At 40.6% G+C, this 26,977-nt stretch overlaps 1 protein-coding gene across 10 annotated transcripts in view; it reads right to left on the bottom strand.

The window, feature by feature from the left end:
- Positions 1–26,977, bottom strand: part of MAP2K5 (mitogen-activated protein kinase kinase 5) — a 260,220-nt gene that overhangs the window by 78,311 nt on the left and 154,932 nt on the right. For 7 of the 10 annotated variants that reach the window (XM_059180906.1, XM_059180913.1, XM_059180905.1 and 4 more), the window contains exon 17: positions 6,841–6,870. The exons of the other annotated variants lie outside the window; for them this stretch is intronic. In XM_059180906.1, coding sequence (XP_059036889.1) covers positions 6,841–6,870 — 30 coding nt within the window. The remainder of the gene's footprint in view (positions 1–6,840; positions 6,871–26,977) is intronic. 10 annotated transcript variants of the gene reach the window in all.

Below are 26,977 nucleotides of genomic sequence, written 5' to 3'. Positions count from 1 at the left end.
CAGACAGAGAGGGGGAGAGAGAGAGAGAATCTTAAGCAGGCTCCACACCCAGCAATGAGCCCCACATGGGGCTGAGCTGAAAGCAAGAGTTGGATACTGAACTGACTGAGCCACTCAGGCGCCCCTCACCTCTGCCTTTTATGGAACATGAAATCTTATTTTTTTAAAAAAAATTTTATTTATTCATTTGGAGTGAGAATAAGCAGTGGGAGAGGCAGAGGCAGAGGGAAGAGCAGACTCCTCACTGAGCAGATGTCCGATGTGGGGCTCGATCCCAGGACCCTGGGATCATGACCTGAGCCAAAGGCAGATGCTTTGGCTCACTTTGTATGACTTTAAACATTACTATACTTTCTTCCTTCCTTTATTTATTTATTGTTTTCATGGGGCTTGAACTCATTACTCTGAGATAGAGACATGAACTGAAATCAAGAGTCAGGACACCCAACCGACTGAGCTACACAGGCACCTCTAAATATTAGTATACTTTAAATGTCTATATCCTAAATAATGAGAATAAAAATAAATTAAACATTCAATTCAACATTGAATATAAAATAATATTAAATTATCAAAATCAGAAGCATAGTCAAAGGCTTTTAAACATGAACAAAATTAAGTATAAAAACTAGAATTTTGGGGTGCCTGGGTGGCTTAGTGGGTTAAGCCTCTGCCTTTGGCTCAGGTCATGATCTCATGATCCTGGGATCAAACCCTGCATCAGGCTCTCTGTTGGCTGGGAGCCCACCCCCCCCCCCCCTCTGTCTGCTGCTCTGCCTACTTGTGATCTCTCTCTCTCTCTCTTTCAAATAAATTTAAAAAATCTTTTAAAAAAATGAGCTCAAATTATATTAAAAAAACCCAAAAAACAAAAAACAAAAACCCCCTAGAATTTCAGCACTAGCTTTTGAAAAGTGTTTAATATTTTAAAATAGTTTTAAGAACATACGCTTTGTACTCCATTATGAGACAAATGCTCTATCTAGAATACAATTTATTACTACAGAATAAATGAATGTTTAAAAGACAGTCTGTCAATTGAAAACAACAACAACAACAGCACATTAAAATAGCAGGTTTCCAAGACAAGTTAAACAAAATATTTTCTCCTTGACAAGCTGCTTACATTTAAATGAAAACGGGGCAAATTTGGTCAATAATATGGATTGTATATAATAAAAAAGACCTTAGATCATGTTAATATAAGGATCAGAAAGCAGTAAGTTCAATTAAACCCACCCAATTATTTAGCAAACTTTCAGATACAGCAAATAAATTAATCTGTTTTAAATGAAAGTGCTCAGATAAGTAGCTTTTTGACCTAAGTTTCAGCAGCAGCAATCACAGCAAAGCAAGAATCTGCTGAAGCAAGGCAAAGCCCCCATATCAAACAAATGGTATTAGTAATCAAAAAGCATTTGCAAAACATATTTCCTTGGTTAGTAGCAGGGGGGTTCTGAGCAAACGCCACCTACAGCTTCCCTCATACTTTGATAGATGATGCGCAGGGAACCAACACACATTCCTTTTACCCACAAACGACCGGGGTATCCTGCTTTTAAAAGCAGGGTATTTCATTTCTGTACTATCTTAGGAAAAAGGCCAGTCATTATACTATTAAGAATGCATGTCTTTCACTTTTAAAATCTTCTATTATCCACTTACGTTGAACTTGTATTGGGATTTAAGAATGCCTCTTTATTGAGACAAGTAATACGTCATCATTTTGTTCAGCTAACAGGCCTGACAGACCTTGTCTCCTTCAATTAAGATCAGCAGATCTCTATTTCGTACATTTGGTGGCAAAAGCTAGCAGAATAAATGAGAATTAGCCAATTGGTAGCAAAGGTTTTTAATCCCAAAGATCCGGACTTTCCTCCTACCTTAGACTTAATTATTCTATTTGGCCAGATGATGGTATGTTCTTTTCAAGAAAAATGATCTCTACATATTGCAATAATTTATCTGAATGCCATTCTTATGTATTTTTAACAAATAACGTCACCATTCACTATATCTCTTATGTTTTTGATCCTTTTCACTACTTATCATCTTCTTTATTTGAAGCAGATTTTTAACAGATAATCTTGATCGTTACAACAATATCTTGCTTGCATTTTATTCAAATAATTCTTAAAAACAGCTTAAAAAGCCGTTTGGAATAACATCAAGCTTGCCATCAATCAAACGAAAAAATTCCGCTGGCGGTTGTATAAACATCAGATCAAGTCTGATGTCTTCAAGGATTTCAGAGTGAACCATAAAAAACTCCATTAACTTCTGACAAAGAATGCAAATTAATCACAACATGGGGTGAAATGAAATTAAAGGCTCTTTTCTAATCAATGACAAGGCGGGATGAAATATTTGTTACTCTCTCTGCACTCAGACTGCCTGGGATGTTTGCGCTTCCCTCGCGAAGCCCCAAATGCAAGGTGTGAGCACAGATTCACCCGCAGTTGCCGTACGGCCCTCCTGCCCCCCCCAGAGCTATCTGCTTACCAGTCGTGGGGATTCACAAAACACACTAATCATCTGAATCTCAGGTGCATCCAATTTGTTATTCACACTCTCCCATGCCAGTGAAAAGCCTGGCGCAGACAGATGCACCGGGAACCCTAAATGACAGTTTTGGCCTCCGGAAGTACGATCACTACCACAAAATCTAGTACAGCCTCCAGGTGAAATGTCTGCAGCTCCATATGGAGCAGGGAAAATTAACAACAAGATGAAAATCACGGCAGCAGCGGGGAGTCGGAAGTTTTGAAAAAAAAAATGAAATTTAAAGATGAAGAAAGAGAAGTAATAAATTAATGGGGTGTGAAAACATTCAAAGCTTTACAATACCAGGGGCACTATTTGCTCAGATTTTTTTCCTTTTTTTAACTTCAGGTCATTTTGATGTAATTTATTAACCAAGATCAGGAATTGTAGCCAAAAGAACAACAACATTTGTATACACACAAAAGTATTTTAAATACATTTGTATCTGAGTTATCTTCACTTTCCTGTGGCATCCTGCTTACCAAATTTCCAAATGCCAGGGCTGGCGCGTCCCCTGAGAAGGCTCCTTAATGGATTCACTACCGGCTTAATGCAGGGCACCATTGTAAAGTTTGAATGAAGGATGACAATTTTTAGCAGGCAATCTTTTTCATTTCTCCTAAATTATGGCATCATTAAACAAACCATTGCCTACCATCATGTTTTTTAAGTCAACTGAATTTGGATCTAAAAGATGAACTATGCACAGCTCCAGTCCTTGTCCAGACCTGAGCATCTTTCCAGATTACTGATAATGCTCAACTTTTCAAGAAGTGGAGATACTTTCTGGTGGCGAGACGTTTAAAAACACAATTCTTCATGATCCTATTGCTTCGCAGTCACCCAGAATTTCATGGCACTGGGGTCGGGGAGAGCTCTGGAGCCCTCCAGACCCTTGGATCACTCTGCTAAACACACAGTAGGAAAAGCACTAGGGCTCTAGGGAACGGCCTGTCATCATCTACCATGGCATGGCCCCCGATGTTTGGCATTTCTCATCCACAAAAGAGGGCCCCTGGAGTGGAAAAGGCAAACCAGGAGAAGGGCTTGGAGGGACTCAGGGGGAAGAAGAAGGGTGGCATGAACAGCCAACCGCATTCAGAGTCCACAGAGCCCAGGCATTTGGTTAGCTGCCTGCAAGTCCTAGGCCTGCCCGCACCAACTCAGCCCCGAGGCAAGGGGCCTCACCTGTCCAGGCCTCAGTCTTCTCACCTGGAGGCTGGGAATAACAGTCCCTGTGAGGGGGATAGACAGCCTGAGTCAGATACAGGAAGTGATCTGAAGCTCGATGTCAGAAAGGTGAATGGGAGACATTGCTGTTTCTCTATCGTAAGTTGTAGTAACACGGCTGTGCACTTGAACTTTTTTCCCATAGAGTCCTAAACTGCATGCCAATGAGGCTATGCAACTTTAAGGCCTTAAAGGGAAGAAAACTAGACAGTGCTTCCCAATAACAAGTAAAAACCCAACTCACAAAACAATAGAGTTCCTACAGAACGATCATCTCAACAAAAAAATCCAGTCATTTGATCTTTATGGTGGCCCCAGGCCACCAATCTCCCTGATACATTCCTGACACCCTTCCCTCATCTGCATCCCCACTGGATACAGTGTGTCGCCGGCAGGAAGAGGCACTGCTAACGACACTGTCAGCTGCACTGATGCTGGGCTGGTGGAGGGACAAGTCTCCAAGCGGGCCTCTCCTCCCTGCTTTCTTCTTGGCTCAGGCCTTGCTCTGCTCTGGCCGCAGCTGGCAGGTTGCTGAGCACATCCTTTCTGTGAACTTTGGTTGACGATGAGAAATTCTGTTCTGTGCTTTGAGTTCAAAGTAGCCATGTCCTGGGATTGTTCTCAGCCCTGGACAGAAGGGATGCAAAACTCTGTGATCATGAGCACCTATGAAAGGTTTTCATGTGTTCAAGGACCAGACCAGTGGGTGACAATTAGGATGAAGCAGTCAGTCCTTGGCTAGGTGAACAGAACTCTGCTTTGACTGGATGGCTGTTTCTAAAGTAGTTAGTTTCCTATCACTCGCGGTATTCAAGCAGAGTGTAGATGACTGCTTCCAGAATATGGCACAGAGGTTTGATTCGATGTCTGTGATTCACTCCTGCCTACTACACTTGGGATTCCATGGAAACAACCCCACTACGGTTCAACACTGAGCAAATCGAACATTCCGAATGCCCCATTTATGGAGGGGACACCATCTCACAGAGTGGGGGGTTCACGTGAGATACGAGGGGCCAAAAAGAAGGTATTATTCATAATCCAGTGTCTGGAATACTATGAAAATAAACATTGTTCCTCATGTACTTTGAGAACAAAGTGAAGGGCATGAAAGACATCAATACAGTACCCTTTCCCAGTCTCCAGTCTGTCGTGCAACACCAGTAAAATAAATGCCAACTCAACCAAACGTCACTGCTGATTCTAGCCAACGAAGCACACAAACTTCCGTTGAAAGATCTGGGAAATAGGCCTAATGGCATCAAAGCTGCTTCTATTATTTCAAATAAAAGTCCCAGTTTGGTGACAATATTCTATCACGATTCAAGGAATACGGCTTTCCCCCCACTCTGGCATCAAGGTTATTACTAACTAGGGAGTCCAGCACATTAGAATTTTCCAGCTTCCACTTGACTGATCAAGTAAACGTATACTTAAACATTTGAGAAAACAGAACTGCAAAGGTGTACAGCCTCCTTCCCAAATTTGACCAGAGCATCCAAATGCTTCATGTGTCAAACGCAACAGCTATCTGCATCTTAGACTCATCTCTTATCGAATCTCACTGGTTAATTACTCGACACATTAGGAATCTCAAGAACATAGCTATGTTCTCAATCTCTGGCACTTTTATGAGATGGCTTACAAGTTTTTTACTAAGCCTTCTCAGAGAGAAGACACGTAACAGGGTCTCTGCATTTGCAAAATTTTAGGGGATTGCATAAATTGGTCGAACAGTGAATTGTTTAAAAATTACTGACAGAATAAGAGGCTTACCAAGATAAATATTCTAATGAGCTATAAATCCTGAAAATGTGATTTTAATTTGATGGGCTACCTAGAGCTAAGCAGCAAGGCTGTATACCCTAAAATCTGACTAAATGCTAGCATGCATGCCAAGTGATTACATTTTAGATTTTCTCTTTAAGGAAAAGATTATGTTTAAACAAAGAAGCCTACAAATTTGACAAGCGAGTGTAACACTCTTGAACCTAATAACTTAGACAATTTCTCTCCCACTCATCCGATGGCTTTAACTATAAAAGAAAAAGGATACAAAAGACACATTTCAGCAAGTGAAGGGTCTTTAAATGTCCACATGGGTACCGGGAGAATTTGCTTAAAACAGCTTATAAAGATGGTAGAGTGAATGAGCCCCATCCTATTATTCAATAACCATGTTTGTGATGCATCTGCATAATCTAACCATGCATAAATTAGTATGTGTAATACAACACTTATTTGCATAATAATAGCAAGTTAATAGATGCTTAAAGAGCAGAGACCAACACCACCTTTAAATCAGACATGCCTCCAGGCACTTTGGCCTGTACAGACCAAGATGCCAGAAAAACAGTGAGCACCAACCGGAGGAAAACAGTCAATCCGTGCATTTTTCATCCTTCTAGACATTTCACTTATTTCGCCCGGCACACACAAGGGAATCATTTTCCAACCACGAAACAGCTTTGTATTTTAAGTGCTAGCACCCTCCTACATAAAAATCTTAAAGAAATTATAAAGATTGTCATCAACAATGGTAATATAATGGACAGTTTGTTTTCTTACAAATGTGGATAGGAAGTGGCCAATTTTTTTAAAAAACAGTATGTTCGGTATCACACCCCCATAAAATTGGGGCCTATTTGTTTAGCAAAAGTGATGATCCAGATCAGGTATTTTCACCCTTCATCTCAACCCTTTAACTGAAATAATTTTAACTGAAACCAAAAGCTCAAACAGTGTATCAAGAAAAGGCTGAGCCTCTCCTCTAACCTCAGTGTGAGCACATGGCACGGGGCTAGGATAAGGCAAAACATCACCAATGTCACACAAAGGAAGAGCACGATGATGCCTTTCAACCTTTAACAAAAAGGAAAAAAAATCTGGAGTTTAAAAAAATCAAAAATCAATAGAGACTTCTAAATGACTCCTTTAAGATATCACTTTTCAATTTAACAGGACAGATTTATTTGTATGTGGCTCAAATGTTCACAATTGTTCCCTGCACCTTCATACATAGGAATGAATGTCACAGTGGCAAACGGCAGTAATGAACAATCTTACCTGAGGATATGGAAACCTCCCAAGAGCAAGCTGGGAAAGGAAATAATATTTGTCTAGTTATAGATTTGCATGCAGGGCAGATCTCCTTAAGACAGACAAATACTCCATTTCAGAACTACACCCAGCAACTATAAAAAGCTCACAACCCTGGATGCAGAAACTAAACTACTGCTGTAATTACCTTAAAAGTTGTATTTAGAATGGACATTTTCAAAGGGCATTGTTGCATCCCTGATAAAATATTCTAATTTTCACAACTGAACATTGCGATTATGTGGTTTCTCTTAGGAACAGTACTGGCTCTACGAGCATTATTCACACATTGACCTGTATATGACAGTTTTCATCTAGACAGAGATACAAAACCGGAGGAGACCACAGGCTTTTCCTCCTGTAAGATGGAAACACCTTACTGTTCCCAGCCCACGGTTCTGTAGAGTTTTTAGTAACAAGTACACAGGAAGTGTTGTAGGAAATGGGGAATGGGCCATATGAAATAGAGAATTTTGCCACTATTTTCATCAATGTATTAGTTTTTTTGTTCATTTTCTATCCACAGGAAAAAAAGACCTACCACTACTAGGGAAGTGTCCACTTCAAGGCTGCGAAGTCGGAACTAGCAGTGTAGGTAGGAAACTGGCACCATGAATCTATAGAGTGTTCCCATTTTTTTTTCTTGATTTGTAAACTGCCATGTGTTTCTAGGCCAGTCACTTAATTGGAATTCTTGGAATTCTCATGTGTAAAAACACAATGATTCAACCAGGAACAGAGTTGATATAAAGTAATAAGAGAAAACTGACCAAATATACTGTAACATAGTTAAAGAAAATAGTGGCGAAGTTTTGCAACTTCATAATGTGGCCCACCTTCAGGCCTGAAATCCTTTCTATGTACTTGTAACTCCTTTCAAAGTAGAATCGCTGTATCAGGGAACTTTGAAGCTGGAATGAATCCAAGAGAGCAACAACCCACTTCACAGATTAGAACCCAAAAGTTCCACTGAAGAAGTTCCCACACAGTTAATCAGGAGAAGCCTGGGACCTGACTCTAAGACTTGCAACTTAATCCAGCGTTCTTTCCATAGTTTTACATTGCTTTTCTACATCTTGAGAAGTTATGCATTTATCTGAAAAACAAGGACACTACAGAAACATTATCAAACTCTTTTGGAATTGTATTTAGAATCATTTCAAAGAACAAAAGAACACTTACTTCATTTTATTAGAACTTTATTTTATCTTGGACTTAAAATTATACCCCATCAGCTTTTTGATCATGTGAATTATTTGTTGACTAAGGTTGAAATGGCCTGTGGGTATTATCAAAACCCAAAGCCACCTTCAAAGAATAAATATTTTGTCCCTTAGTAAGAACAGACATGAAGATGCTGAGGTTAATTTTCAAAGATCTAAAACCAGTCTGAGCAAGAGCAATGTAACAGGAATAAACCATACGACCTTGTAAGGTGACTGCTTTGAAAAGGCCAACACTCATTTGGATGTATATTTATATATGTGTGTGTGTGTGTGTGTGTGTGTGTTCTGCAATGCCTAGTCAGTTTCATTACCTTGCACTCATTCTTATATGCTCAGAATTCATCGATTTTCAAGACATAAAGTTATACAACCATTATTTCACTTAGTAAATATCATTAATCAAGGGATTAGTATAAAGTATAAATAGCAAAAACATCACAAGATGGCACGATAGAGAGAAAGTGTGGAAGTTAATCAAATTCCCCTTCGGGTTTGTGTGATTATGTTTCTCGTCTACATACTGCTTTTTAAAAGATTTTATTTATCTGACAGTGAGAGAGAGCACACAAGCAAGGGGAGTAGCAGAGTAGCAGAGGGTGAGGGAGAAGCAGACTCTCCGCCAAGCAGGAAGCCTGATGCAGGGCTCGATCCTAGGACTCTAGGATCATGACCTGAGCTGAAGGCAGCCACTTAACTGATGGAGCCACCCAGGTGCTCCTATATACTGTTTTAAATTAGAAAGGGGGGAGACGCCGCTCTCCACTCCCCCTACTCTAATCTTACCCAATATAGGCCATCCATTTGCCTTATATTTTGTTAATCACTGGGTTTTTGGCCAATGAGAGTGCGCACATTGATTTAGGGGGAGCTGCTGTGGTCTACTATGGCAGTAATCGTAGGCAAAGCATTAGGACAAGCTGTCTTGACCTGACAGGCAGTGATAGCTCAAGAAAACCTGTCACCTGTCATCACACTCACCTGTGGATGGCAGGTTTTGCATATCCTTCCATTTGGAATTATCAAACTACCAAGAGGAGGATCTCTCATCTAAAAAAGCTAACAATGTAATGACGAATAGACAACACTTAGAGTATTTTATCTCAAGCCATTCCATAAGCACTGTGTCACTCACTCGGGTACATGGTTAATGTGTCACTGAGAATGGTGGAAGAATCTGTCCACATGGCTTACCAGCAGAACTGGCCCACAACACACAGAGTTAAAATCTAAATTAGGCCGGCAGGTACCTATATGAGATGCTGGTTTTTGTTAAAGGACAAAATAAGCAATGATAAACGGAAGGCTTAAAAAGAAGTGGCCTAAAATGAAAAATACAAATTCTTTCCACTTGAACACAAAGTTTCAAATTCTCAAGTCATTATTGTTCTCTGGCAAGGCCAGGCTACAGTCAACTTGGGAACGCGTACTCAGCTACTTGGTGCCCTCTGTCGTAACTGGCACGATGTAATAAGGAGGACCACTATCATTCATTTTCCCTATAAGACACCACCATGCACACAGAGAGACAATTCAGTGCAGTCTGGTCAGGTGGGAGTCTCTCCATACCTGTCTGCTTGGAAACAGGTGGCTGGCAGTGCTTGAACTGGTGAACTCATCATTCCTGGGACAGGCTTTGCTTTGTGTGTACTTCCCTGACATCCTACGAAATTTCAGTCCTGTCAACTACATTCCTGGGAGAACTGCGCTCACGCACCTTGCAGCTCTGACCTCTCTGGAGCCAGAGGACAGAAGATGGCTCCTTGTCCTTGACCAGAGTGGTACAACCATCATTTCCTCTCTTGCAGCCTGTCACCACCGTGCTGCTCCAGTAGCAGGCCGAGGATTCCAATTTTGCTCCAGTGCAAACTGGCAGTGGCACCATTAGGCCGGTACCAAAAGCAGTCATTTGAAGGCCCCGGGAGAGGAAGCTGCCTTCCGTGTATGTCATGTCCTTCGAGGTTAAACCAACTGTGGTGTTTTTGTTCCCCACTATCTGTCTTGTGGCAAAATAGAAGGAAATATATAGCCAGGCCCTAGACCCCTTTTATCAAGTTCAATTAGGAGAAGGTAAGAAAGGAAAAGGTCTCTCGGCAGATATGGCTGTGTGAAGAACAGGTTCCTCGTGAGGCTGTCAAAAGTCAAAATAAACACGGAACCCTTATGAGGAAGAGGGATCACATATGCTACGAGTGACTATTTCAGAGACAGGCGGACCTGGGGCCATTCTGTATCTTTTACCCCTACTGGTCTATTAATCTACTTGCATTTCCCCAGTTTTTATTGTCAAGGTATTATAAATTAGGAAACTTACAAAAGAGAGTATGTAATCTCTGAAATGGCCTGCAGATATGTCACTGTACTAAATGTGTTTCAGATTTAATGAAGCTTTAATGTCCTTTTTAATTTTGCCTGTTTCTGTATCACCAGGGGTCGGGCAAGGCAATCAGCACTCAAGAGGGTGGTTTGGTTTAAAACTAGGAAAAAACTCATTTGCTTATGAGTTGCACTGTATTTTCTTAATTAAATTTACTGAGTAAAATGGTTTAAGTTCAGCCAACCAATGACCTTTGTATGTAGATTTAGATTTATAAATAGGTTAACAGTTAAAGGAAAGGGGGGAAAAAAGAATTACAACAAAGCAAACAGATTAGGACTAAGCCAATAGAAATCTTTGCTCTCTTTATCATCTTTACAAAAGAAGCATTTAGATATAGGCAGCTTATGTCCAGTTAGAAAAAAAAAAGCATATTGAAAAATGTGGATGCACGTAAGCGCCAGCAATTCATCAAATGACTCTCACATCCTTTTCATTCCCAGGAGGGGAGCGGTCAGTGCTGCAAAAGATTTGGAAAAGCCTTATTAATTTTGGGGGGTAGGGGTGTAGGTGGAGATGGGGGAGGGAGAGGATTCTATTTAATGTTAGATAAAAAAAAGTGCACTTTAATTCCAAATATTTAAGATTCAGCAAACTGCTAAATACTCTGTTTGTTGTGGGAAATTCACTATGGAAAAAACAGAGAAAGAATGCTCTGAAAACATTCACCATTGGGAATATATTTCAATGACAGTAAACCACTAACATCTCCCTGTAAAACTGAAACTGTTCCTTGGTGTCATCTTATGGATCTTTGATTTGTCCAATCATAATCTATGAAATACTCCTGAGTTAGCAGCATTTGAATATGCTGGATTTTTAATTTAAATAACAAATATGGGTATGGGGGTGTGATCCTAATGACTGCCAAATGCATAGCCACTGGATGATGGAAACATCTGTATTTTAAGAGAAGGAAGGTATTTATTTACAAAGCAGCAAAAATGGTTTCTGTTGGTAACATGAATAATTATGGTCATGAAGTCACAAATGATAAAGAGAAAATATACATTATAGCAAGAAAGCAAGTGGGGAAAACAAATTCAAAATGTTTTTGGTGAATCAGGTTTCTTACAATATCAACAATTCGTGAGTAGTTTCAAATTTACAGTTATACTGAAGAGCCCTGGATTTTTTTAAATTCTTAATTTAGACATATTCTATGTTTCTCAGCATAACTGCAAATTGAAAATAAGCATTTTCAATATAGCTCATGACCTAGCCGAAGGAGGACTTCATAGTCTGAAATGTTCTAAAATTTGTTCTTAATTACCTTGTGTACATTTTACACAATTAAATTTCCATCTAAGGATCTTGCATTTAGATTGTACACTGCAGTTAAACCTTCATTTTACAGAAATGCAGCAGCCGCTTTGGAACATTCAGACACAGGGAAACTTTAAAAACTCAGACTTAACTACTGGATTACATAAAATTCCCTAGGTGAGATTTCATCCCACACCAATTTACACAGTCCTAGAGAGAGAGTTTAAATCATCTGAAACTATGCTGGTGCAGAACCATAATAAATATTAAATACCTCAAGATCTACCCTAAGATTTTACTTTTCTTCCCATGTATCAATTTCACTATCCTCCTACCAAATGGTTTAAAAACAATCCAAAGGATATAACAGCAATTTACCAGTGTTAAAGTGCTTTGGAGGTTAAACTGACAACAAAGAACACAGAAACACAAAGGGTCTTGAAGTAGGGTTTCAATTAAATGCAGAGGATTTAGTAATGCAGGACCAAAAAAAAAAAAAAAAAGAGTTACAAATTAATTTAATCTTCTGCCTATAGTTTGCAGCTGCACTCCAAAGTGTCTAGGGCTTAAGAACAAAGCCTTGAAAGGCCTCGGAGTGAGGAAAGCTTCAATTTTTAATGTATAACGCCATTAGCTGATAACTTGTGGAATCTGCGACCCCTGCGGAGGGGCATAAGTGCGAGTAACAGAGACTGATGAAGTGACATATTTGTTCGTGTCTAGAACTATGAGGAAGAGGGTTATTACTAACACCATCAGGCCCAACAGAAATATGCCCTAATAACCGGAGGGACCCTCCACGTTATCAGTTCTCACTATATCAAATAGATTAAAATCAAAACCTAATTCACTTTAATTAAAGACAATTAGTTTGTTTTACTGTTATTGTTTTAACTTGTGTGATACTATAATATATTGCAAATTAAAGATGGGGTAATAAATGTAATGAAAGCACCGAACTAAGTATACCTTTCTACCCTGGCTTGGAGAAATGAGCTCACCACTGGTGTCTATTGAAAGGAAATTCACAGACATCATCATTAAAAGTGGTGTGGAAACATTTCCCTCCACAATGGATAGAGTGGGACTGTGCATATCTCTTCCTTATTCAATTTATACTTTTCACATAACACTTTCCTATAAACTCTAAGGATTTCCTTAACACAAACAGAATTATGGCCCAATGGAGGCACCAGAAGCTTAATTAATTTGTCCAAGGTCATACTGCAGGTTGGTGGCAAAGCTTGTTAAATCACTAAGAACTGTGGGCTCTACAGATGTTTTTGGCAATGGCAAAGGACCCTGTCTGCAAAGGCCTTGGAGACTTCCAGTGGAGTGGATGAACCACGACAAATAACTCATTACAGCTGTACAGAAGTGCCAAGTGCTCCAGAGAGCTCACAAATAACATGCTTTCTTTGTGTCGAAAGAGCCTAAATGTGAGGTTCCCATCAGGAGTGCTTCTTAACATGTACCAGTATTTAAAAAAGAACTACTTGTCCTCACTAGAGTCCACGGATGAAAAGTACATTTATTTTAACTTATGGAGGCCAAGCACCGTAACACAAAGAAATAAATCAAGTCCTTCTCCATCATTTGGAAGGTCCTGCATCCTATCCCACAGATTACTAATAATAGTGGAGAAAAGACAGCATTACAAATAAATGTTTCCAATAGTGTGTGGTGGTTTTTTTTTTTTTTTTAATTAGAAATGGGCTTATTACAGTGGACACTTAAATGGGGAGAGGGCAACAGTAATTCACAAGTACAATATCCTAATGCTGTTCCATTAATTGCTTTATTTGTTTCACGGTTAAAAATGATGGCTTGCTGTAGCCTAACCGTGGATGCTGAAAAGCATGATACATGGAGGTCTCAACCTGGGCAAACTGTACCTAAACTTACACTTTATTGCAGCTTAGTTCACAATCTTCACCTAATATAGGGGTATATCCCAGTGCAGCAGGAGGATAAATCATCCTGGAATATTACTCCGGCAAAGTTTAGCTGTGACTGGAGCATATGTGCTTTCGAGCCACTGAAGCAAAGGCCCATAAAATACACTAATTACTGGAAGTTATGGTCACTGAGTGATTGATAGCGCTCTGCAAGGCAACGTCCTCATTTCCAGCGCTTCTGACGGGCTCATCCGCCACACAGCAATTATTAATTCATGACCCACCCCTCGGGCACTAGTACCTTTACTTCTAATTCTCCTGCTACCCGACCACTGCTACAGCTGGACACTGTCTTTCTTCATTCTGATGGCTGGGTAAGGATGATAAAAAGTAGATTTCATGCTAAATGCTATTGTTTGGAATCTTTAAACGTTGCTCGGTCCTTCTAACCCTGCTGTCCTGACATATAAATTCTCCTTCCTCTCCCATAATGCTACTTCTCTTGCGTCGTTTTCTTTCAGACTGTGTGTGTTTGTATGTGCGTGTGTACATATCTATCAATCTGTCTATACTACATTAGAGCAAAAACTTTGAATAGTTTTTTGCACAAATACTACGGTTTAAATGCAATATATAATTTCAAGTAGGCCATAGTAAATATGAAGCAGCTGACTTTTTTTTTTAAAAAGGAAAACAAACCCTATTTTAAGAGACCCACTTTTGTAGCTTTGAAGACACTCTTCTTGTCCCAAGCTGATTTCCATGGGTCTCTCTACTCAGAGCAATGCTAATTCGAAAATCTGGGTATATAAATCTCTAAAAGTCAGTGAGAAGCAACTGTAAAGGTCTCTTTTGATGGTGCTCTGTGCACTGAAAGGAAATTCAGTGAGAAACTCCACATTAAAAAGAGATAGCATTCAGTCCTGACGGATGAAAGCAAATGATTTACTTTTATAATAGAAGAAATGAACTTCACGTGTTTGCACAACTCAAAATGCAGTACTGGAGGTAGTTTCTCTATCTGGATTCTAAGATGATGTAACAACAGATGGACAGATGGAATTCCAGGTCACCTGTCCTTCCAGGGCTTGGCCCAAGTTACTCCTCCTCTTCCGTGGGGGGTTAATCCCTGAACAAAAGTTTGATGACAACTTCCTATCATTCTCTGCCGCCTACCATTCACTGGCCAGTGAAGCACAACCTTCCTGGGGACGTTTCCTACTGGCCTGCATCTTCCTGTCTCCAAGGCCTGGGAAATTTTAAATTTTGTTTGAGGGCAGACTCTTAAGTCATATACTTTTGTGTTCTCCATGACACCAGAAATGGTATTTTGCAGTTGGCTGACAAAAAACATTTGTTGATTATTGTAAATCCTCTGATGGTGAGGTCTTCTAGAGGCCACCCAACCTGGCAGTGCATGTTAGTTGTTTCTATGCTCTAATACTTTTTTTCTTTTTTCTTTTTTTAAAATGTGGCCCCACGCCCACCCAGCATAGAGCCCAGTACGGAGCTTGAACTCACCACCCTGAGATCAAGACCTGAGCTGAGATCAAGAGTCAGATGCTTAACTGACTGGGCCACCCAGATGTCCCTCTGTGCTGCACTACTTTAATGAACATAGTATACAAACTTCAGTATTACGGGTTGATAGTCTTAACTGACAAGGCCCTCTTACACATCAGTGCTTAGAATAATCACTTTCACATATTTAAGCATTATGATTAATTTAAATGGCTTACTTCTTATTAAAGGCTTAGGGGTTGCAAGAAAGGAAAGAGACTGGAGTTAACTGTCTTCCAATCCATCTTGTGTACTTAATTCAATAACCATTTTAATCTTCATAGTGAGAATTAAGAAATGACACCCTTTCAATACATTTGTATCATGCTGACCTGTGTCCTCTAACAGTACACAGCTTCAATCATGGTAACAATCCCTGAAGACCTAGCTCTGGGTATGGGGGGCTCTGGGGGGGGGGGTGTTCCTCCATTTCTAAACTGGTCAGTGGATTCATGCAGATGGGAGTACCTGAGAAAACATCAGTGCTGAGGTAGAGTCCACTGGTTCAAGCAACTCTACACTTCTATTTCTAGACATTTCAAAGCCAAAGGAGTCATCACCAGGTAGTGATCAGGTAGTGACCTATATGCTGCTCCTGAGAGAGAGATGGAGTAGCCACTCCCACCAAAGTGCCTTGCATGCAGGTGAAGTCATCTTGGATCCTCCATTCGTAACCACCATCTGGCTACACCCTCACTGGAGGGCCCCACAGATGCCACATCTAATGGCTGAACCCTGAGATTCCTAACCCACAGGATCCTGAGTAAATAAAGGGTTGTGATGTTAAGCCACTAACGTTGGGTGTGTGATTAAGAGCAACAGATAAATGAAATGCTTTCCTTGACATAGACGTCAGCCCTCCCTCTCACCTGCCCAGTGTTATGCACTTCCATTTCACTTTTATTTACCTTTCTACCTACTAGTTGAGGAGCTCCTGAGGGCAAAGTTGGTATCCTTACTGCCAACGCAGAAGAGCGCTACATAAATATTTACTGATTAGTTGGAGTTCTCACCTATCCACTTCCTAACAGAGCAGACACATTGGAGAACAGGTTAATTTTTGTATTTCTTTAGAAACATAAACTAAGAGGCGCCTGGGTGGCTCAGTCAGTTAAGCGTCTGCCTCCAGCTCAGGTCATGATCCCATGGTCCTGGATGGAGCTCCATGTCAGGCTCTCTGTTCACTAGGGAGTCTGCTTCTCCCTCTCCCTCTGTCTGCTGCTCCCCCTGCTTGTGCTCTCTCTGTCAAATAAATAAACAAACTCTTTAGCAACAACAACAAAAGGAAATACACTAGGCTCTGGTTTCTAAAGACCAGTGATACATGTACACTCTGAAATACGGAATATGAAATATGAAATATGGAATACTGAAGCAGCTATAGTAAGCCTGGGAAAAGCAGTTTTGACAGACAAGCAGAATCATGATAAACCAGTCTTTTCCTTTATCTAATTTCCTGCTCATTTATGTTTACCATTTCTCTCTTCTCTTCTAAAACTACTTATTCTCTACAGCATAACGAAAGTGGCAGTCAGGGAACCTGACTGCTGATGTCGGGTCTAGTCCCTTCATCTTTCTTAAAAAGTCCTTTAATTTATCTGGATCTGTTTCCTTACTTGCAAAATGGGAGCTTTGATGTTTATATGGTGGAACAATCTTGGGATGCCTCAAATCACTGATTTTTCAGTCATTTCCCATCACAGTGTAGGGGAGCCTAAATGAGGTAATGAATATCAACTGATTTTGTTAAGTGTTAGGTACATGTAAAGTGTTCTGCTATCACCCTTGTTGTGAGAACACCGGACACCGAGCAAGAAGATGTCAACAGCTGCAAAAAGAGGACAGAGCACCAGACTTGACATCAGAAGTCCTCAATTCTAGCCCTCTTCTGCACAGGACTGGCTGTTTGCTGTCACTTTGGGCACGTCCCCTCCCTCCTCTGGCCCCCAGTTTGCTCACTGGTATGAGGAGGGATCTGGTTTAACAAGTTCTGAAGACACTCTCCTATTAAAAAACATTCTAGGGATGCCTGGGTGGCTCAGTCAGGCCTCTGCCTTTGGCTCAGGTCAGAATCTCAGGGTCCTGGGATTGAGCCCCACATCAGGCTCCCCACTCAGAGGGGAGTTTGCTTCTCTCTCCTTCTAGCCCCCTCATTCTGTCTCAAATAAGTAAAATTTTTAAAAAATTAAAAAAAAAAACCCTGCTCTAATCTTTAAGTAGAAGATAAGGTTTATAAAAGAATTGTCTAAATACATGCTATAAAAATGTTCAAGTTTTTATTTGCCAGTTCAGAATCAAAGTATGTGCGACGGTCTGTAGGAGCTTGAAGGGGATTTTTAAAGTGACTTCCAGGTTACTGGATTTCAGTGTTGATAGAATTGTAGGATCAGTGGTTTTCACCACTGGGCATCTCAAGGGAGTGGCCATGGTTCCCCAAATTATCACTCACAGAATTTATTAGTGACAGATGTCACTAGGAGACTGGCCCCTTATCTTTCAGATCTCAATTTAAGGTATCTTAACTTACACACCACACCACTCAGTTACTCCTATCGTACAACGATGTTTGTTTCCGTCTAATGACTTGCTGTTGTCGAATACCTTCTTGAAAATGTAGGCTCCATGAAGGGATCTTGTCAGTTTCATTCACAGCCATATTCCCAGTGACTAGCGTGGTGATGGACATATAGTAGACACTCAATAAAAATTCTGAGTGATTAATGAATAAATGACTACATCTTATCTAACCTCATCCCTGTTTCTTCTACAAAGCATTTCTTCTTGAGAGACAAAACAAAACAAAAACTTAAGACATGGCATGTGGTTATTCAGTTACTAGGTAAATGGGGCATTTTTATTCGTAAAGGGGACGATTCCACTGTGGAGTAGGATGGATGTAGGGATCTACCCATTAGAATTTTCTCCCTTATATTGAATAGAAAACCGTGGACTTTTTTTTTTTTTTGGTCACGTTAGCTTCAGAATGTTCAGCCTGCCAGTCACTGAACACCAGCTTCCTTCTTTTCCACCAACAATCCTTCAAACATCTGAATATGGGTTGTCAAATGCTTGCTTTGGCTTCTTTTAATTTATTCTTCACATGAAGACTTTGTTGACTTAATGCTTTTTTAAAAGTCCAAATTGTGTGTGTTTGCGTGCAAACACACACAATTTGGACATGTGCTGTCGGAAAAACTTAAAAATCAGTCTGAAATCCATCAAAATAATAAAACACTTAGCTGGGACTGCTAGCACCTGTTCCATCTTGTTTTGTCAATCTCACGGTTGTTCAGACAGCTCTGAGCACAAAGCGAGCTCAACAATGCCTCATTCAGCGGGAAACACTCACTTCGTCTGCCATTTGCACATTCACTGTGATCACTGACAACCTTGGAAAATGCACATTTAGGCATGGTAATCTGAGACAGCTGGATCCCTTCACAAACCTTGCAGCCGACCGAACTAGTCAATCCATTATCTCCCAAAGGTCATTTTAACAGCTCCTTTTTGCAGTAAGTTGCAGAATGTTTCAGATTTTTAAAATGACAATGGAAATATTAACTTAAGGGAGAATTACAGAAGGGGGAGTAGGAGCAGGGGAATGAGTGACGGATACTGTTACATGCTCTTTTTCTCAACATTCTTCAACGGAAGGGAAGGAGGCCCATGACAGAACTCCAGACCACACTCCTGCCCACTTTCCTATACAGTCTGCCACTGAAATTTCCTTGTTGTTTGGACCCTTTGCTTTGATCCTTTTGCCTTCTGATGGATTTCAGAAGAAACTTCTGATCAACAGGTAAGATGTTTCACTAGATGGAGCAGCAGACCGAACATATGACTAAGACTCAACCTCCACTCATGTTCTTGAGGATAATTGTAAAAAGGGGAGAGGAGAAAATACCAGTATTTGAGTGGAGCACACCAAATGCTAAGTTTTATGGTCTAGAGAAGCTAACAGCAGCTGCTCATAGGGTATCCAGAGCCATCCGTCACCCCTCAGACCAGGTTCATAATCACCAAGGGCTAGAAAAGCAAACAAAGCCGCAGCTGGAGACCACTAGAGACAGCTGTGTCTCCGTGTGGTTTATGTAGGGGGTGGGGGCAGGGTTGGGTTCTTACATATATTTAGGGGCAGGAATCAGTTGTGGATAATACTCCATAATTCTCGTCACTTGGCAAAACCACCCAATACATAGATGAGGATGTTATTTCAAACAGAAGCTCACTCTCAAAGTCACTTTATGGGGTGGTTATTATTAAATGGAAGTGTTTAGAGAAGAGCCTAGGATACTGAAAGTTCCTGCTTTCAAAAGAGGAGTACACTACTATTTCTCGCCTGCCCCCTTCACACTGTAGGCTCAACAAGGGAACACGCCTATTTTATTTACGAGTGTATCCTCAGCACTTCGCAAAGTGTGTGGAACATAAAAGGTGCTCAACAAATATTTGAGGAATGAATGAATTCTAAAGTTATCTTCATTTCACAGATAAGAAAGTGACACTTGGAGTAGCAAAATGACTACCAAAATCACACCAATTACAAGTAGCGGTGCCAACGTATCTGGCTAATCCAAAGTCTGAGCATTTTAAGAGTTCAAGAATTAGGATGGCAGCCCTTGAATCTGAAAATCTGAAATTCATTCACAGAATGAAAATTACCTACTCTTCACCAACTTCTCCAGAAGTTTCTGTCAAAGGTATTGGGCTGAGTGATCTAAGCCACTTTCTCAATACTTTTGTTTTCATTTCACATAGTTTTCCATGTTTGTTTGTAAATGGAGAAGATTACATTTCATTTTCTTGGTATCTAATGTGTCTTATCCAGCATCCAGTAAAAAATATACACACATAAAGCCAGGGTGTTACAAATGGGATATATTCACAGGTTTTAACATTTCCATAAAACACGGTGGTTCTATCCAACAATTTTTACTTTTTTTTTTTTTTAAATATTTATTTATTTTAGAGAGCGGGCTTGCAGAGGGAGAGAGAGTCTGAAGCAAACTCCCCACTAGCAGAGTTGGGTGTAGGGTTCGATCTCACGACCTGCCAAAACCCAGAGTCAGACATTTAACTGACTGTGCCACCCAGGTGCCCCCAACTACTTTCACTTTCTATGCTTGGGTAAAATTCTATTGTACATGTCTATAGAAAATTCAAAAATTGTACCATTCCCCAGTAAAAACTCTGCTTCTCTAGACAAAACCACTGACATGCTGTTTAGAAAAAAAGGTTTTTGTTTTGTTTTGTTTTTTGTGTTTTTTTTGCTGTAGGAATACTAAAGAGGAGGGTAATCTCTAAGAATATATAAATATTTCTCTTGTTATAAAGTCATTTTCTTTGGTAGTTTCTTCTCCTCTGTTTCCTCTACTCTTTCTTCTTAAAACTTCTGTTTTTCACATTAGACTTCCTCACCTGGTTCTTGAATTTTCATTTCTCTGTTATTCTTTGAAAGTTCCTTTGTTACGGCAGCCTGTTCTTGTTTCCTGAATGCAGTATTTTCTCTTACCCCTCTGAGAATACTACAGGAGTTCATCGGAATTCTTCACTGCATAGTTTCCAAGGCCCTCCAAGCTGCTTCTCCCCCCACCCCACCTCCTGCCAGTTATTTTAGGTCTCTGTCCTAAAGGCCTTCCTCACATGCCTCACCAAGAGTAAGCACTAAAAATCTGGCTGGAAACACTGTGCTCATTGGTGAAACCTGTTGACTGATGTAACATGATATAACATGAACCCCCCAGTGTCTGGATCTTTAAGACTTCTTGGTCCGATTTCCTTAGAGAGAGAGTCTCTTCCACCCGAAAGGTAATCTTGGCTGCCAGCATCCTAGGAACAGGGTGTGACAGGAAGGCTGAGAGGTCTCAACATTTACCATCCACGTAATGCCTCCATTCCTCAGCGAGACACAGTCTTCTACCTTGCCACATATCACTGATTTTACTCTTCCCCCAAAAGACCTCTACCTTCCTGTGTTAAGCTGAGGAGTGTTGACTGTGCATACAGGCTGAGTTATGAGAAGACTCTGTGGGTCAAATGGCTTACATGCCTTCAAATGGGCTTTCAACTAATTCTCTTTTCTTTGGTCCCACCTTCACGTCTAGTTCCAGATAACTCGTATCACCAATTCCTGAGCTTTTCAATGTTCTAACAGGAATTGGGGTGCTTGTTACCTTCTTTACAGCTAGCTTAGGATTTCAGCATTCTCAGTGCTGCTAGGTTGTTTGCCACTGTTCATCTGTTTCCCCACACCCAAAATTTGGTTGCAGTAGTTTCCCTTTCCCTTTTGCTTTGTCTTCATGGAAGTACTTTTTTTTTTTTTTTAATCCCTTTATGGTTATTTTTAGTGGAGACTGAAGTGAAAATGGAAGGTATGGCATGTTCTGTGTTCCATGCTTTAGCCAAATTAGTGGCCTTTTGGAACTAAATAGAAATATTTCAAGAGATAATTCCTTTTAAAGAGGGGTTGATGGCTTAATTTTTTTCATTGTGACCTTTGTCCAGAAGCTCTGAAGTAGAGCTTCCATCTAAAGATGAGGACCCTGAAGCCCAGAGACTCAGTGACTTATCCAAGGACCTACAGTTTATAATGACAGAGGTGGAATCTGAGTCTAGGTCTATCCTCTGGCAAAAGAAAAAAACCCTTCTCCACCTGCAAAACATTTGTGATCTATTCAGCAAACACTTATGTGTGCTTATGTTAAAGGCTCCATCAAGCTTCAAACTCTGATCTTTACTCTCAGATGTGGCTTTAAAATTATTACAAAAATATGAAAAAACTGAGCCCAAAAGATTTCTTGAGTGCCCATGTAGGGGCAGTGGAATTGTGCTAGTGAGTATAAGAGGTTTTGAGAGCATCAGATTTGAATGTTGATCCAAGGAACTCTGAAATGCCTATAAATTATTATAGCACAAAGTGGAAAAGGCAGATGCCATAAGGAAGATGCAGATGAAGGTCAGAAGAAGAAGGTATTATTTTTTGCTGAAGAGGTCAGAGCAGGTGTCAGGAAGGATGGGTATTTAAACTGTATCTTGCGAAGATGAAAAAAAATTATATTCTACGTAGTGAACAGCATAATATTCCATGGGTTTATTTTTAACTTGGTAAAGGTGATTCTAAACCTCATAAGAAAAACTCTCTTTGTTGAAACAATAGAACTCATGAAAATCTTCAGAAGATGGTGTTACTTTGATGACAATGACCTTGAGTGGCTCTCTGAACATGTTCTTCACCTATCTGGAGACGTTTTTCTAAGCCATGGACCTCGCTTTCATCATTTAACACATCATTCAAACCACTTCAATAAAACAGGGATCACGCTGAAGAGGAGTCTCAGAGGACTAGATGACACTCCAATTAACCAAGCACATTGAGCCAGATTGTTCTATGCCTCAGACTCAAGAGACTGGCAGAGAGAGGAGGCAAACAAAGGCAGAAAGAGCGAGGACCCAAGTGAAAAGAGCAAAATGCATGTGTTAGAGATGGGCTTTCAGTCTGACTCCTGCAGAAAAACCTGTCAGAAGATTATTCACCACCAACCTTAATAAGGTTTATAACAACCCGCCAGATAGAATCACAGACCAGAACATGTACTTGTAGAGCATACTCAGGGACAATAAGAACATTACAGGACTGGCCTGGTGACTTTTTAAATGTGCATGCATTGGTTCGGGTACTGCAAATTTAAGGCCGGAAGACAGTGTATGTGGTCTTCCTTTTATGACCCAAGAAGGGCCAACTTGAAAGAGCCAGCTTTTGCAAACAGGTCGTGACTTAAATGACGCAAGAATATGAATGGAATAACTAATTAGTGAAAACAACAGTGGGGCTTCTCTCCTCAAGCTATTCTGTGGGAGGAGAGATACACACAGAGCTGCCTGTGAAACCAAGAAATGGTGCCCTAAAATGTTTCATTTACTCCTCTTCCCTAAGGATTAAATAACATCATCAAACTTGGTAAACAAATCTCTGTGTGCTAATTTTCATTTTTTAAAGTTTAGCCTTGAAGTTTCAAATGGCAAGTGCCAGGGTGAAGTGTCCTAAAAGCCACTGAGTTGACGGAATCATCGTGAGCTTTCTAGAAGAGTCAAATATTCTTGGAAGCAGGATTAGTCCTCCTGGTTTGTCCTAGTTTTAGTTCAGGAATTTTGTACCTTTGTTAGTGGGTCTTACTTTTTTCCTTTTCTTCTTCTTCTCTCTCTCTCTTTTTTTTTTTTTTTTTTGCATTTCCACAGTGATATTTGTCATGAAGCTTCAAGGAAGAAGTGCAATTCTATATGGATTTTTTTCCTGTTACGAAGTGAGCCCACACAAACCCCACATACTGCGATGCCTTTATTTGGTTTCCTAACTAACCCACAAGACGAGAACTACAACACATTTAAAGAATTTAAAGATCTGAGTTGAAAACCATAAACAAAAAACATAAGAGAGCGGCCAAATTCTTCTCAACTAGTAAAACTGCCATGCTCTAGTGAAGCTGAATAATCCCATTTTTTTCCCTTCTTAAGGGTAATCTCCACGTTTATGTGACTTCTGCCAACTCCAAATACGACATACAGCTGACAAAATCCTGGAAGAGACCCATCTTATCCCCCAGGGATGCTGAACAGAGAGGAGACGGGGCAGTTCTGACCCTGGATGAAAGATAGTCTGATATTAAAGATTCTTTGCTTAAGGCACAAATGTACCTGTCTGTGACTTTTTTAATGGCACATTTTTAGTGGCATGTAGCATCATCTTTTATGAACAAGTGTGCGAGAGGCCTTGTTATGACCCCCACAGGGACTGTGACAGCACATTAACGAGGGGAGAGCAGTACGGAGAAGGCAAGCAAAGGTGAACCTCGCTATTTAAGGAGTTTAAAATAATGAAGGCCACTTCTGATTCCTGTCTCACCAAACCTCAGGGAAGGGCTGAGAGTTTATGGGATTTGCAGGGGGCAGGGATGCTAGCAGAGGTATAAGGGATGGAAAACTCTCGTTCCCATTTTGTCTCTGTTTGGTTCTTGTGTAATTTCAGAAAGATTCCTTTGCTCAGTTTCCTGCATTTTCATCCCATTTGCTTCTTTACCACCAGTACCCTCAAAACACCCTGAGGAAGGTACCTTCACAGGTAGTGAAATGGCCCAGGGCAGACCCTGCAGCTCTGACAAGAGATCTGTCCTGAAAGGTTCACAGAGATCCACCTTAGAATGTGCTGGGCGATGAGGAGGGGGCTCTTCCCTCTTTTCCTTCTTCCTCCCAGTGGCAAATTCTCTTCAAGACCAACTCAGCTCAACTGTCCACTCCTTTGAGAAACCCCGCCTCTCCCCGGGGCTCAGGGTCCTCTGGAAACAGCTTTACTGAAAATACTGGCACGCTGTCTGGTTTGGCTTTAGGGGATCCCTCTTCTTTATCAAAAGCTCTGTGTGCCCCCACTCTCCAAGGCCTGGCAAAGTGCTTTAACAGTAATCACTGAATGAAGTAAAGTTTTTGCTCTTCAGGGCACACACCTAACAAGGGAGTCTTGTTTTTTTTTTTTAAAGTGAGGATAAACAGAAGATAAGCAATTCTTTGATGATGTTGACTATATTTCAAAACACAAATTGTTATTCAGAATTTTAAAATGCTATTGAGATTTACTCTTCTCTTTAGTGTGATTTTAAACAGGATTTGCCACGTTTACCCCAAGCAGACCTAGGTGAAAACAAAGTGCTCTTTGTGGACTAACTTCCCCACACTCTGCAGGTAATAGTCTAGTTACATCCACCCCTAGGGAAAAAGCACCTTGGCGTTCTCTTCATCACTGAATTACTCCCATTTTTTTCATCTAGGGACTCAAAACCTCTGGGTTCCCTTCCCTATCACTTATTTTGTGTCACTTTGCGCCCTAAATGAATTTGGTATAAAGCACACGCCCGAGGCCTTACACTGTTCTCTAGTGGCTTACTGGTTTACCCCTTGCGTTTGGCCATATGCCGTCACTTGCTGCCTATCAAACAAGGGCTGAAAGTTCCCCCTGAAAGCACTTAGTTGAACATCATGCAACAACCAACCCCTCTCGATGATCATAATCAGACCGCACCTTACACCCTATACCGACAGAACATGGCCTCCTCACCAACTGTCTCTAAACACGGGGAGCATTAAAACACCTAACCCTTCCTGGCTCTCACTCTCAACCATCTGTCCTCATGTGCTCTCCTCTTCACCCCAGGAGCCAATACATAGGTGTCCCAGACTAACTGTGACAATTTCTTACACAGCTCCCTATACCTTAACCCTCCTCAATCTTACAAATTCAACAAGACTGTTTTCTTCAGTCTTCTGGAGACCATTCAGTTGTTTACCTCCGGGATAAAAGAACATGATCGACAAAACTCCAAATACACCAATGGCAAACTTCCTCTTTACACTGTAAACAGTGTCTTTTTAAATCTTTGCGTCCCTAGCATTTACTGAAATACTGGCAGACATGTGTTGCAGTATGCAAATGTAAGTATGTTCTATGTACTGGGAATCTACCAATCTACTTACCGCCTACCTACCTTAACTGATCTCGTTTCCATGCTTGCCCTTCTATAATCCGTGCTCCAGAGAGCACTCAATGATCTTTTGAAAATATAATTCAATCATTTCCCCTCAGAGTAAAATCCAAAGTCCTTACCATGTCCTATAAGACAGTATATGAACTAATCTCCGGCTATCTCTCCGAATGTATTTTTTCCCCTTACTAACTCCACTACACTCATCTTGGTCTCTCTGCTTTCCTTAAATGTGCCAAACACATTCCAGCTTAGCGCCTCTGTTTTTTTGCTGTTGCCTTATGGCTCTCTCCTTTCATATCATCCAAGTTTCTGCTCAAAGGTTACTTTATCAGAAAGGATCATTCTGCTTTATTTTTTCTCCATAGGACTTGCCTCCACCTGATAGGTTATATGTTTAGTTATCCTTCTGCTTTCTGTCCTCCTCATGCCCTACTTCATGGGAGTCAAGACTGGAATGTCCTTTCGTCACCATATTCCCATTGTCCATCCAACAGGCATCGTGGGAGCTCAAAATGAGTGGGGAAGGAAAGAACAATGGATCTTTATATGTGTTCTAAATCTTAAATCTATTAGTTATGCTCTCTCGTGGTCCTGCTCTGTGCCTCATGTTATATCACGCTGGGTCTATCATTGTCCAAGTCGCTCAGCTCTGGAGTTGATGCAGAAAGTTAAAGAAAGATAACAGACTGCTCAGAGTCATAGAATATTAGTCTGGAAAGGGGCTTAGAGATCATTATCTTACAGAGGAAGAAATGAGGCCCAGTGAGGGACAACAGCGGCTGCACAGGACACCTAGAAAACCAGCAGCAAGAAGGGGGAACGCTCCTACACTGTTGGTGGGAATGCAAGCTGATGCAGCCACTCTGGAAAACAGCATGGACGTTCCTCAAAAAGTTGAAAATAGAGCTACCCTATAACCCAGCAATCGCACTACTAGGTATTTACCCTAAAGATACAAATGTAGTGATATGAAGGGACATGTGTACCTGAACATTTACAGCAGCAATGTCCACAATAGCCAAACTATGAAAAGAACCTAGATGTCCATCAACAGATGAATGGATAAAGAAGAGTAGTATATATATACAATGGAATACTATGCAGCCATCAAAAGAAATGAAATCTTGCCACTTGCAATGACGTGGATGGAACTAGAGGGTATTAGGCTGAGCGAAGTAAGTCTATCAGAGAAAGACAATTATCATACGATCTCCCTGATATGAGGAATTTCAGAGGCAAAGTGGGCGGTTT

The sequence above is a fragment of the Mustela lutreola genome, chromosome 7 (assembly GCF_030435805.1).
Source record: "Mustela lutreola isolate mMusLut2 chromosome 7, mMusLut2.pri, whole genome shotgun sequence".
In the NCBI taxonomy this organism is placed as follows: Eukaryota; Metazoa; Chordata; class Mammalia; order Carnivora; family Mustelidae; genus Mustela; species Mustela lutreola.
This window is presented reverse-complemented; position numbering and strand designations above follow the sequence as displayed.